The 14589-nt window shown below is 41.2% G+C and overlaps 1 protein-coding gene across 1 annotated transcript in view; it reads right to left on the bottom strand.

Annotated features, from left to right (window-relative positions):
• The window catches only part of SLC71A1 (solute carrier family 71 member 1), a 54487-nt gene that overhangs the window by 14873 nt on the left and 25025 nt on the right, over window positions 1-14589 (bottom strand). The window contains exons 8-9 of the mRNA XM_089686566.1: window positions 7274-7387; window positions 4159-4230 (exon numbers count right to left, since the gene is read on the bottom strand). Coding sequence (XP_089542692.1) covers window positions 4159-4230; window positions 7274-7387 — 186 coding nt within the window. The remainder of the gene's footprint in view (window positions 1-4158; window positions 4231-7273; window positions 7388-14589) is intronic.

Here is a 14589-nt window from a genome sequence, read left to right as displayed (position 1 = left end):
AAAACCAAAGCCCATGAACAATATGCCTATGACTGAAGGCTCTGCAGGCACGCTAAACAAAATGGAGCATTTGAATTTACTTGCATGAACCCTTTTGCTTCTGATTTTTCAGCCATAAGGCTAACAATAATTTAAGGAATTCCACTAGGAACTATATGTATGCGAGGTAGCCCACAATATAAACCAGAGCAATATCAAGAAAAAAACCTGTGGGAAAATAAAGCAGTTCCAAATGCCCCTTAAGGTATAAGGAACTGTGTTTACACAGGTTTCAGCTTGTACAGTGAAGGAAAGAAGTATTTGATGCCCTGCTGATTTTGAATGTTTGCCCACTCACAAAGAAATGATCAGTCTATAAGTCGAATGGTAGGTGTATTGTAACACAGACAGAATAGCAACAAAAAATTCAAATGAAATGCATGTCTGACAAATGATGCACTGATTTGCATGTTCGTCAGGGAAATAAGTATTTGATCCCCTTCACAAAACATAACTTAGTACTTGGTGGCAAATCCCTTGTTGGCAAAGAGGTCAGACGTATTCTGTAGTTGGCCACCAGGTTTGCACACATCTCAAGAGGGATTTTGGCCCACTCCTCTTGGCAGATCCTCTCCAAATCATTAAGGTTTGGTGGCTGACGTTTGGCAACTCGAACTTTCAGCTCCCTCCACAGATTTTCAACTGGATTAAGGTCTGGAGACTGGCTAGTCCACTCCAGGACCTTAATGTGCTTCTTCTTGAGCCACTCCTTTGTTGCCTTGGCCGTGTGTCTTGGGTCATTGTCATGCTGGAACACCCATCCACGACCCATTTTCAATGCCCTGGCTGAGAGAAGAAGGTTCTCACCCAAGATTTGATGGTACAATGCCCCGTCCATCGTCCCTTTAATGCGGTGCAGTTGTCCTGTCCACTTAGCAGACAAACACCCCCAAAGCAGAATGTTTCCACCACCATGTTTGACAGTTGGGATGGTGTTCTTGGGATCATAGGCAGCATTCCTCCTCCTCCAACCACAGCGAGTTGAGTTGATGCCAAAGAGCTTGATTTTGCTCTCATCTGACCACAACACTTTCAACCAGTCAGTTTCAGAAGTTCAGTGGCAAACTTCAGATGGGCCTGGACATGTGCTTTCTTGAGCAGAGGGACCTTGCGGGCACTGCAGGATTTCAATCCTTGTCAGCGTAGTGTGTTACCAATTGTTTTCTTGGTGACTGTGGTCCCAGCTGCCTGGAGATCATTGACAAGATCCTCATGTGTAATTCTGGGATGATTCCTCACTGTTCTCATGATCATTGATACTCCACGAGGTGAGATCTTGCATGGTGCACAAGACCTAGGAAGACTGACAGTTGTTTTGTGTTTCTTCCATTTGCAAATGATTGCACCAGCTGTTGTCACCTTCTCCCCAAGGTGCTTGGCGATAGTTTGGTAGCCCAGTCCAGCCTTGTGTAGGTCTACAATCTTGTCTCTGACATCCTTGGACAGCTGTTTGGTCTTTGCAATGGTAGAGAGTTTGGAATCTGATTGTTTGATTGGTCCTGTGGACAGGTATCTTTTATACAGGTAAGAAAATGAGATTAGCAGAACTCCCTTTAAAAGACTGCTTCTAATCTCAGCTTACCTGTATGAAAGACACCTGGTAGCCAGAAAACCTGCTGAATGATAGGGGATCAAATACTTACTTCCCTCATGAACATGTAAATCAGTGCATAAATTGTTAGACATGCATTTCTTTTGAATTTTTTGTTGCTATTCTGTCTCTCAGTGTTACAATACACCTACCATTTGATTTTTAGACTGATCATTTCTTTGTGAGTGGGCAAACATTCAAAATCAGCAGTGGATCAAATACTTATTTCCTTCACTGTATGCACAGAAAGATTTTGCAATGCTTTTGACCGGCTTCAAGCAGCTATGTTAATCTTTAAAGCGCCCTTCAGATCCAGTTTGGGAATGTTAAACACATATCAAACTTCACGTAGTGCTGAAGCTTTACGAAGGCTTATAGCAGATAGTTTCACATGATAGTCAGCATTTCCGTTAACATTTTGTTTGACATTCCAAAAGTGGAGCTAAGGGGTGCTGTTTAACCACTTGCCCTCCAGAGGATTTACCCCCTTCCTTACCAGGCCATTTTATTCGAGACAGCGCTGTTTTACTTTGACAATTGCGCGGTCATGCAATGCTGTACATAAATTAAATTTATGTCCTTTTCCCATAAATAGAGCTTTCTTTTTGTGGTATTTGATCACCTCTTTAATTTTTGCACTATATAAAAAAAAAAACCCCCGACAATTTTGAAAAGAAAAACGCAAAGAAAAAGTGACTTTTTGCTACAAAATATATCCAGTAAAAATTATTTGAAAAAAATCTAATTTAGGCCAAAATGTATTCTGTTACATGTCTTTGCTAAAACAAATCCCAATACATTAATTGGTTTTCGTGAAAGTTATAGTGTCTACAAATGGCGCTATATATACTGGTATTTTTATTTTTATTATACTAATAATGCCTGCGATCAGCGACTTATAGCTGGACTGCAGCGGGCATTCTGACACTGGGTGGGAACCGACTAAATGCCACTGACATTCCAATGACACTAATACAGTAATGAGTGCTAATAAAAAGCACTAATACTGTACTGACACTGAAAAGGAAGGGGTTAATATCTTGGATGATCAAAGGGTTAACTGTGTGCTGTTTTACATCATGTGCTGTGTGTTTTTTAATGGGGAAACATGCTGCTGTGCAGAAAAATACACAGCATGTTCTTGCTGGCAGGAGAGACCCCTGTGTTGTTTACACACAGGTCTCTCCCCTGTCAGAGTTACTCGGCGATTGCCAGGTACCAGTGAGGAATCTCCAACCGGGACCCGGTGATTGACATCCTTTGCCACCACGCGTGTGCCACCTACCCGGAAATGCAAATCACATACATACATACATATATATATATATATATATATACATACATACACACACATATACACACACACACACGATTTTCCGCAGCCCTGACCCCCTGTAGCAGTAGTTCTACTATAGGGCGGCGGTTAAAGTCTTCAAAAAAATATATATATATATATCTGAAAGTTCTGAAAATGCTCTGTAAAAACATGCACATTTTCGCAATTCAGCAGTGTGCCCCTAAACTATAGGTCAACTATGACATGCATCCTAGAATGAGCACCCCCTGGGAAGGGAGCACCCCCTGGGAAGTCCAAATACCAGGGCGCCTCAATTACAAACCGCCACTAATTTTCATGGTCACCATCTCTGCCCATCTGCTTCAGTATTATTACTGACTAATCACTGTGATGGGTGGTTACGTTAACATATAAGTCAGGGAAAGATTCACATCAAAGCAAACCAGTATTTGGTGGTCCCAAAGATTATGGCTCGGTTGATCGACAGACATAGACAGCAGATCATTCTTGCACAGCAGATAGGTGCAGCAGGAATAGCGTTGGGAATTTTTTATTTTTTAAGGTTTAAAAAGTGGAACTACTTTTTAAAGCTGTAGCAGAAAGCTGACAGTACATACTTGCCAGCAGGACTGGACATTGTTTGCCTATGGTAGTGCAAATAGCAAATCTAGGTAATCAAATTAAACTTGTTTTTTAAGTAATTAAGTTACACGCAATCCGTGCATATTATGGATCATCTACGCAGGATCTTGTCAGAAGAAAGATCCGGCGAAAATATGCATAAAATACACATAAAGTGCTCTGTCTACACACGTATAGACATGTAAACATTGATACAACCCTTAGACGCATAAAATTGTACTTCAATTAAATTTAGATGCCTATGCATATACATACGTACACAAGTAAATTACCAACCTCTGGTATAGATGTTTCTATTTTCATTCTATTGATTTGAACACAAACGTAAACGGTGTTCAGACCCATAAGAAAACTAAAACGCTGTATTGACAAAAAAAGGAACAAAAACAAAAAAAAATTCTGCACAAGCCCTTGAAGTTACTTAGAACATCTGTAACTTGGCAATCCATTTCATTTGTGCTACACAGCTCCCGCCCAACAAGGGGAGACTGAGTGCAGAATAAATATATACATACACACATATATATATATACACATACACACACACACATATATACATACATACACACACACACATACAATCACTCACCTGAGCAACGATGGACAGTATTCCCAGCACTGCTATGAATGCAGCCACACTTTCAGAGGAAAATTTCATTATCTAATGCAAGGAAAAATTTGAATTGGTAAAGAATTTTAAGCTTTTGTAAAAAGTAGCAGATACAGTTTGCACAATTTTATCAGAGACTTCATCAATTACTCAGTAAGAAGCTATTCATGCATGTATTTACACACTTGCTGGGAAGATTATTAATATACATGGAATATTTAAAGGAGATATCTGGTTGGCTGACACAAGCTGCAAGAGATCAAACACACTCTATACAAGTTCAAGTTTTAACATTAAACTGTCAAATTTCAACACTTCCTGGTACTGCTGACTTTGCGCCTTCATATGCCCCTAGTGACTCGTGAGGCCACACATCCAAGGGATGGGCTAATAGGAGCATGCAGAAGGCTGAAGCGGGTAAGGCCATCACTAAATTGACATTTGATGCACTTAGCAGTTTGGGAATCAGGGATTCATTATAATTCTAAAACAGGCCTAAGGAAATATCATTTGCCAAAAAATTGTAATAAAATACTATAATTTCAACTCATTATATTTAGCTATTTCTTGTGTTTCCTGAGAAAAACTTAAAGCTGAACTGAAGCCCTGCTGTAAAAAGTAGCGAGCAGGCTTATATTGCAGAAGAGATAAGCACGGTCTCTTGTGCAATAAAAAGCCCCTACCTGCCTGCTTGCTGTAAACGCAGTTTAGCTGACAGTGCCGGGCCAATCTCCGAGTGCCAGGAGTAACATCATCCTCTGTCAGCCAAAGAAGAGGCTTGAAGACCGGCACTCATAAGAAGGGCAGAGGTGGAGCACACGCCACTACGCATAAGTGATCCTGCCGTGGCCATCTTGGATTCTGGAACGAGTTGTTTATTTGAAGTGCCTGGTTGTAATTTTTCATTGCAAGTGCATTTACCACATTAAATTGGTGTTTTAATCGGGATTACACTATGGAGAGCATTTATTTTTCATGATACTATGTCCAACTGAGCATACCATCATTTGACATGTGGTTTTGAGGAAAGCTGGGTATCTTGGATTGATACACAAGCACTGGTTGACCACACTTAATTGGGGGTCATGTGATTCTTGTAAGCTTCCCTCTGTTGTACACAAAGGTGCTGTGTGGTTCATCATTAAGAAATTTGGTGGCATTTTTGGTATCCACATTTGCCATTTCCCTCAATCTTAGAACCACTAAATTTACAGTTTTTGGCTTCACATTTTGATTCCTTTGTTTTATTATTTTCAATTTGTGGTGACACAAGAGTTTGATATATTGCATTACTGTATTTCACAACATTTTAATTTATCCTAGCGCTGCACTATTGTTTTGTTTATGTTGTTTATTATGCCATTTATTATGGTATTGTGCTAGCTGCTATGTTTTTTCACATCCAATAGAGCCCTAGCATTTTTCTTTTAATTCTTTCTCATGAGAAAATACCGGTGCAGGACCGTTTGACAGGTAGGTATGGAGACTTCAGTTCCACTTTAAGCTGGTGTAACTGTATTAGAATATTTACAGACACTAATACAACAATATATCATCATATGTCTGTTACCTTAGCAATTCTATGACAATTTTTTTTTATTTTTAAGAACACACTAGGGTTTTATTTAGAACACTATTTAAATTTAAAAAAAATGGTTTTCATTCAAGGCTGAAAAATTAGCACAAATATTTTTAAATATTTTTTCTTTTTTCAATCAAAGCTGACAGAAACATTGAGCAGGGATCCTGACTGCCAGCCACAGCCTGAACAGAGATCAGGCAGCTGCGTGAAGTGTCAGCTGCTTGTTCTGAGAAGAGAAGACGTTTAATAAAATATCTACAGCATGGGGCGTCATGCTGGGGAATGTTAAAAGATAAGTTCACCTTAAAAAAAATAATGAATGCACATTTTTTTCAGGTAAAATAATGTGCATTTACTTTTTATTTGTTTTTTTCTTAGGAGCCTGTAAAGTATTGCACCAGTGGTCAGAAGAACATGGTTGCAATGTTAGGCTCCTGTAGGCTGTCAGTGTAGTGGTCTGCCCGTACTTCCGACATGGGCAGGCAGTTGCCGAATGACAGGAAGCTCACCAGCGCCCCCGCAGATCATTGAGAATTGCAAACACTCAACCACAAAGGCTGATGGTACTTGTGGGCATTCATTCATAGAACCTCTGAATGAATGACACAGCAGTGTGTGCAGAGCCCTGCATGGCCCCACTGTTTTCAAACTGTGACAGCGGGTGCGGGGAGAAGATCCTAAAAATGGTTGGAACATTTAACATTCCCAAAGGTGAACCTATTCTTTAAACAGACTGTGGACAAGTTGTTTAAGTTTTCTACTTTTAGACAGACCTTTGTTTTAAAATAGCTTTGTTACATTCTACATATTATAGCCAAGGTAATGCAACCAGCATCTGTGCAATAAGAAAAGGTGGAAGGGAACACTCAAAGCTCTCTGATGGGCAGGAAAAGACTAGGGAATTATCAAAATCTTGATGAAGCATCCAAGACATTCAAAAAGATAGGCTGACTCACCCACCTACCAGGCTCAGACATAATAAATATTTCTTTATAAAAAAAAGAAGAAAAAAAAAAAACTCTCATATTAGCCCTTTGCTTGCCAAGATGTAACCTACAGGCCACTGGGTAGCCAAGAGAAGGAAAAGGTATACAGGACATAAACCTGACAATCTAAAGGGTATATGAATTTGAACACGTTTTTCTCTTTCTTGACTTTTAGGTGTTGCTGGTATTTCAGGCAGGCACACAGCTGTGTCATGAGGGGAAGGAAACTGCTCACACATCACATAACCATGTGAGCAGAACATTTGCAGGATTTCAGCTGCCTTAAGTCTGCACAATTTTTGGATGCTGATACAAATCATAGCATGGGGTGGGGAAGATTAATTTAACCAAAAAAAACACCACAATTTGCATAACTGGGTAGACAAATAGATAATAGTGTTACAATCTATATTTTTCCAATGAAATGCTCACTTTAACAAAAACATATTCAAACTTTCACAAAGACAGCCAAATATGCTATTACCTGCCCTATCACACATCCTAAAGGGACACCTATATTGCTTACCTGTCTGAGGTACAGAAAAAAGCTGGAATACTGTCCAGCCTCAGGGAGGTAGGAGAGGAACACTGTGATACAGATAAGCAACACAATGGAATCCTGGCCAACCTTCTTCAGAGACTGAAAAAAAGAAAAACAAAGTTATAAAAATAACTAAAACAGGGTTATAAAATGAAACAAAAAGAACTGTGCAGGACATGCATTGTTTTTTGAGCTAGTTTCTCCCTAAACAGAAGTGTTAAACTTCAAGAGAAATTCTCTTCTGACAATATAGAAGGAAGAGGAAGCTGCAAACAGACAATCCAGGGGTTTTGGAAAACATGGTTTTCGAACAACCATCCCAATAATTTTGCTCTCCGAGAACATGGATGCTTTGGCCTGTCAGTGTCAAATCCCAGCATTTTTGGGGCAACCAGGAGGCACAACTGCAGTGCCCAGCCCCACTGCCAGCAGTCTGTCAAAATCTATAATAGGCTGAAATACTCAGAGGCTGGATACTACATCAAGGTGCTCACATTTAATGCCATATGCGTTCAGGGTCACAAATGCAGAATTCCTACGTTTGGATCGTATGGCCCTAAATACGAGTAGCGCTCGGTACTCCCTCGGCAAACCGATACACTCACACGGCTTCAACTATCACCTCTACGCTGATGACACGCAAATTTACCTCCCCACCCCTCACCTCACCCCTTCAGTCTCCGCCCCTACCACCCACCTGCTGAACGACAGACTGTATGTCGCTCCATTTCCTCAAACTGAACCTTTCAAAAACCGAGCTCCTAATCTTCCTCCCAGCCCACGCCCCCCCCCCCCCCACCCCCCACCATCATGACCAACAACGCCACCATCAATTCCACCCCGCAAGCCAAAGTCCTAGGTGTCACTCTAAACTCAAACCTGTCCTTCCAACCCCATGTCCAATTGTTGAAAACTCATGCAGACTCCACCTCCGCAACATCTCCAAAATACATACGTTCCTAACCCCAGACACTTTCTAAATAACTTGTTCACTCCCTTATTATCTCACGTCTGGACTACTGCAACTCCCTTCTCACCAGCCTACCTCATCACAGACTATCCCCGCTTCAGTCTATCCTGAACTCAGCGGCCAGACTCATCCACCTTACCAACCGCTCTGCTTCTGCCACCCCCCTCTGTCATTCCCTCCACTGGCTTCCGATTGCCCAACGCATTCAATTCAAAATACTAACACTGACATACAAACCCATTCATAACGCTGCCCCAAACTACCTCACTGACCTGATACCCAAATACCACCCAACCCATAATCTTCGCTCCTCACAAGACCTCCTACTTTCTAGCTCCCTGGTCTCCACCTCCCATGCCCGACTGCAGGACTTCTCCAGGACTTCCCGCATCCTCTGAAACTCACTACCCCAATCCAACGGACTGTCACCTACCCTCTTCACCTTTAGGCACACCCTGAAAACCCATCTCTTCAGGGAAGCCTACCCCACCCTCACCTAACAGCCGATCTCCTCCACTCCTCCTACCACTCCATCCCCCACAGCCACTTCCTCCTGTACCACTTTCCCCTCCCTCCTAGATTGTAAGTTCGAAAGAGCAGGGCCCTCGAACCCCTCGTGTATTGTTTTGTTACTGTATTGTCTCATGTTCTGTCTCCCACTATTATGTACAGCACTGAGCAAACCTTTTGGCGCTATATAAATACTGTATAATAATAATACTCCTCATCCAGCCCTCATGCATTTCAACCTTTCATAAATTTTAACAGGCTGCAGGCAGTGGGGCTGGATGCTGCACCGGTGCCTCCCAGGCATCCAAAAATGCTAGGATTTGATGCTGCTGTGGCGATCGCCCCCTTATTCAGGCTGTTTAACAGATGTTCCACAGACATTGGATCTATGCCATATCCACCCAAAAAAAGTCTGTTGTCTAACATCCACTGACACTTTAACCTTACAATAGGTGTTGATAGTAGGCAGATGTGCAGGAGCAAGACAACTATCTGAAGAGGTTCTTTGGTCCATCCATACATGAAATAAAGTCATCATAAAGTTCCTGTTTATGCGAAGAATATTTAGAGGAAGCATGAAGATGCACCTCTCCAATGCCAACTCATCTCAGGACAAAAAGACAGCTACAACATTTTCTAACCTGTCCTTATATTATCATTTAGCTGGCTACTCACAGTCTTGATCAGGTAAAGATCCTTGAATGTCCATTGCCACCTTTAGAACATGCTAGTAGTCCAAGTAACAAGATCCAATTATGCAGTACAGTTTACATCTAGCCAAAAAGGCTACAAAACTTGACAAAGTTTGCCACAAACCATCTAAACTGTACCAATTGTGACATAAAACAAATGCAGCCAGGCAATGAGCAAAACAAGACAGCTACGTGTTCCTGTTACAAAACCAGAATTAAACACAAAGCCAGTTCCTCCACAAAGGGAGCACAAAACTATAGGCTCAATTCACAAAAACTTAAATCAATTTTCATCATCATGTGTCTTTGTTTCTGATACTGTATATTCAATATTTACAATATTTTATAAGTCAACGTCAATTTGCAAAGATACGGTACAGATTTTACGGCTACTTGCAATACCCCTATGTTCAGACTGATGGAAACCAAGTCTTAGATTGTAAGATCCAAGGAGCAGGGCCCTCCTAACCCTCTTGTATTGAACTGTATTGTCTCCCGTTCTATTGTAAATCGCTGAGCAAACTGTTGACGCTATATAAATCCTGTACAATAATAATAATAATTATTGAGATCAGAAAAATAATCTATTAGATATGGTTGTACAATAACATGTTATCTCATGTAGGCTTTCAATAGTTAAATGCCCATTTCATGTAAATAAAATTTAATTCCAAGTGATATCATATGTAACTTGCATTTCAGCCTACCAGTCCATAGATGTAGCGGCTGAATTAGTTTACTTTTTTTCAGACTTTACTACTTTATTGTCACCTGCTGATTCTGCCAGTAACACTTTACCTCTGCTAGGGTGACAAAAATCACTTGCTGCACTGTATCCACACTATCAAACCTCAGCACAACTGGTAAACCCGGCCTTACTGTTCCAGGTCGAGGACTTGTAAAGTGTTGGACTAAGTCATTCACCATGGTAGCAATTGAAGGACCTAGCATTTTAGGAGAAGACATCAGCAACGGCACCCTCACCTTCAGGCAGTGAGGTACAGGGATGGTATTGGCCAATCTACTATGTCCGTAGTGGCTAATCTACACATTTCTAACAGTAACAAAATATAGAACAGGTGCAAGTGAACATTTAAAAGTCACTTTTTTTCTTAGATTTTTCTTTTTAACCATTTAAAAATTCAAATGTGCTCACTGAAAACACACTATTATTTACCTTTAAGCTTCACTTGTGGAGCTAAATGTATGGACAAACCACAGTGACTCTGCAACTTAGGGCTGTGGCCTGAAAATTAGAAACTGATCCTTAGTATGTGCCGTGTTAAAAGAAACCAGTCATGATGAACAAAGGCTGCCATTACTGACTTCTCATTGTACAAATGTAAGTTGCTTGGATGTCATGCTGACCCTCTTACTTTGTTTTATTTATTCCACGTATTTATATAGCGCTGACAATTTACACAGCGCTTATGTACAATACATTCCCTTGCCTCAAGCAGCTTACATTCTGAAGTGCATCTCTCACACACACCAAACTAGGATCAAATTGGACAGGAGCCAATTAACCTACTAGTATATCTTTGGCGTGTAGGAGGAAACTGAAGTACCCTGGGAAAACCCACAGAAGCATATGGAGAACATACAAACCTCAAACAGATAGTATCTGAACCAGGATCTGAATTGATGACACCAAGGCTGTAGGTAAGGCAGATGTGCAAACCACTAAGCCACTGTGCAATCTTGATACATTATTAACACAAAGTATTGAATCCATAGTGACAACATAGCAATCAGAAAACTAACATTCCTCTTAGGGAAGGTTTACTTTCATTGTGGGAGCATTTAGGGGTGGTTCATCTACCGACACAAAACCCAGCACCTTGACATTTTCAGGGTCATGCCATACTGACCACATAAAAACAGGAGAGTGTTTAGCTTCCTGTGTGTATACAATACCTGCCAGAAATCAGTCTAGATGTTTCCCATTAAGCTGCTCTAAAAGGCTGGAAGAAGTAGCACTTAACTGCAACCAGTGAATGGGTTTTAAAGTAATTTTCATAGCAGCACATCTCATAACTCCTAAGGACTTCTGATTAAATTTTCCCTGTGCAGAGATCATTTTTTTGGGAATGCAGCAGTGACCTTGGTCTACCACACATCGTTATAACAGTGCCACCTTGGACCCTTGACCCATGTCTTAGCTCTACCTCTTAGTTACACAAGACTGCCCCTGATGTCTGCATGAAATGTAATGCATATGCAGTTGAAATCTGCATTACACTGTCCTCTTTTTACAGTTGCAAGAAAGTATGTGAACCCCTTGGGATTACGTGGAGTTTTGCATGAATTGGGCATAAAATGTGCTCTGAACGTCATCTAAGTCACAACAATAGAAGAACACAGTCTGCTGAACATAATACTACACAAACATTAGATGTTGCCATGGTTTAACTGCACATAACATGTAAACATTCACAGTGCAGGGAGGAAAAAGTATGTGAGGTCCTAGCTTAATGACTTCTCCCAGAGCTAATTGGAGCCAGGAGTGAGCCAACCTTGACTCCAATCAGTGTGATGATATTGCTGACAGCTGTCCTGCCCTTAAAAAACACACACCTGTTTTGGGTTTACTGGTTTCAAGAAGGACTGTCTGATGTGAACCATGCCTCGCAGAAAAGAGCTCTCAGAAGTGGTGTACTTTTTTAATTTCCTTGGAAAACCATGGGAAACCTGTCTGACAGTAAGTTGTTCCTTTTCAACCATCTGAATTATTTAACAACTGATGCGAGTTGCATTTCAGTCAGCAAAGTACGGGTCTTTACATTAAAAGTTCCATTGTAAACACTTATCTAGAATTCACAGATCACTAAAAGTCTTTTGCAGAAAGTAGTTTAACCGCTTGCCAACCCGCCGCAGTGTTTTTACTGCGGCAGGGCAGCACCTGTACTCACAGCGCCATCTTTTAATGTCGCTGTGCTAAACAAGTAGGAGGCGCGCGCGAAGCGCGTGCCCGCCCTACCCGTCCCGCCGATCGTGGCAGTGGGAGTCCATCACCGGCTCCCGGCGGGTCATTTCCTGCCGGCTGCCGGCGATTACAAGTAATCACTGACAGATAGCAGAGCTGCAATGTAAACAATGCAGCCCTGCTGTCAGTTCAGAGGACGCTGAACCTGAGAGAAGACTTCATCTCTGGGGATCAGCCTGTTCCTGTGAAGTACACACCCCCGCCCCCTAGTAAAACACTCCCCTCACACAGTTAACTCTTTCATTACCTAATAAAAGTTAACCCCTTCCTCCCCAGTGCCATTAGTACAGTGTCAGTGTGTTTTTTTTTGCACTGATCACTGTATTAGTGTCACTGGGGATGTCAGTGACCTCAAGTCAGTTCCCCCCCAGTGTCAAAATGTCCGCCGCAGTCCCGCCATAAGTCGCTGATCACTGTCATAAATCGATGATCACCGCCATAAGTTGCTGATTGCCGCCATTATTAGTATAATAAAAAAAAAATCCCAGTATCTTTCCTGCCATTTGTAGACGCTATAACTTTCATGTAAACCAATTAATTTACACGTATTGGGATTTTTTTTAAGCAAAGGCATGTCACAGAATACATTTTGGCAGAAATTCATGACTAAATTTGATTTTTAAATTTTTTTTTACTGGACATGTTTTATATCAAAAAGTCCAAAATATTGTTTTTTTCCTCAAAATGGTCAGCCTGTTTTTACAGTGCAAAAAATAAAAAACGCACAGGCGATCAAACACCACCGTAAGAAAGCTCAATTTGTGGGAAAAAAAGGATGTACATTTCATTTATGTACAGTATTGCATGACTGCGCAATTGTCCGTTAAACTAGCGCAGCGCTGTATAGCAAAAAAATGGCGTAAATTGCAGTATATACCATAGTTTGTAGACGCTATAACTTTCACACAAAGCAATCAATATACACTTATTGGGATTTTTTTTTACCAAAAACATGTAGCAGAATACATTTATAACTAACTTTGAGTTTACTATATATTTTTTACAGCTGAAAGTAAAAAATATTGTTTTTCTTCAAAATTTTGGGTATTTTTTTGTTTATAGCGTGAAAAATAAAAAGCGCACAGGTGATCAAATACCACCGAAAGAAATCTCTATTTGTGTGAAAAAAAGGACGTAAATTTCGTTTGGGTGCAGCATTGCATGACCGCGCAATTATCAGTTGAATTAGTGTAGCGCCGAGTAGCAAAAAGAGGCCTGGTCAGGAAGGGGGGTAAATCCTCAGGAGGGCAAGTGGTTAAAGAGTTAACTGTATTCAGCCCTCTCTGAAGCCCTGTATTATGGAAAGGGTGAAAATCTGGTTCCTTATAAAGCTTAACGGGAAGGAAGGGTGGTTAAATAAAAAATGGAGGCCACTATTATTTAAATAGTGGGCAAGGCAGAAGGCATGTGCAGCTCACAGCAGGATAAGGCAAGGGAGGGTCCCTTTACTGAGAAGCAGGAAGAGTGGCTCAGTCTGCTACGTGACCTGGTGGAAATTGTTTCAATGAGATGCTGAGCAGGCAGCATCTGTGATAGGGTACAATAGGTTCATACAATACAACGCCAATATGACAAGTGGAAATAATGTAGAGCTGGCATCTGCCATGTGTTGGCATAATATTAAGTTCAGACACAAGCATAATATGCTACAGTGATGTGATCAAACATACCAAAGAGAACAAATTGAGAAGGGACTGCGCTCCTTGTGCTCTTTGTAATACAGTACAGCTATCTTGTAGACAGTAAGGAGTATGGACACTTTAGTTGTACAAGCTTAGGATATTGCACATTAAAATGGCCCAATGCACTGTTGTCTACAAAGAGTGGCTGATAAGTGTGCTATGTCATTCTCATGGGTAACTACCGTGTTTACCCGAAAATAAAACATCCTCCGAAAATAAGACCTACTTACAGGTTTCCTTCTGGGTGAAATATAAGGCATCCCCTCCGAAAATAAGGCCCCCCTAGGCTCTGTCTCAGAATGAAAATTAATTTACCGTAAACTGGTTGCTAGGGCCGCCCCGACTGGCGTCTAGCAACCAGTGACGTTATGCGGAGTCCTGACGTCACTGCTGTGTGGAGGCAGAGCGGAGGTCGGAGTGAGCGGAGAGAGGAGGAGACTTTCGCAGATGCGTGTAGAAGA

Source organism: Staurois parvus, unplaced genomic scaffold (assembly GCF_062004578.1).
Source record: "Staurois parvus isolate SC_StPar_1 unplaced genomic scaffold, SC_StPar_1.0 ptg000402l, whole genome shotgun sequence".
NCBI classification, from domain to species: domain Eukaryota; kingdom Metazoa; phylum Chordata; class Amphibia; order Anura; family Ranidae; genus Staurois; species Staurois parvus.
This window is presented reverse-complemented; position numbering and strand designations above follow the sequence as displayed.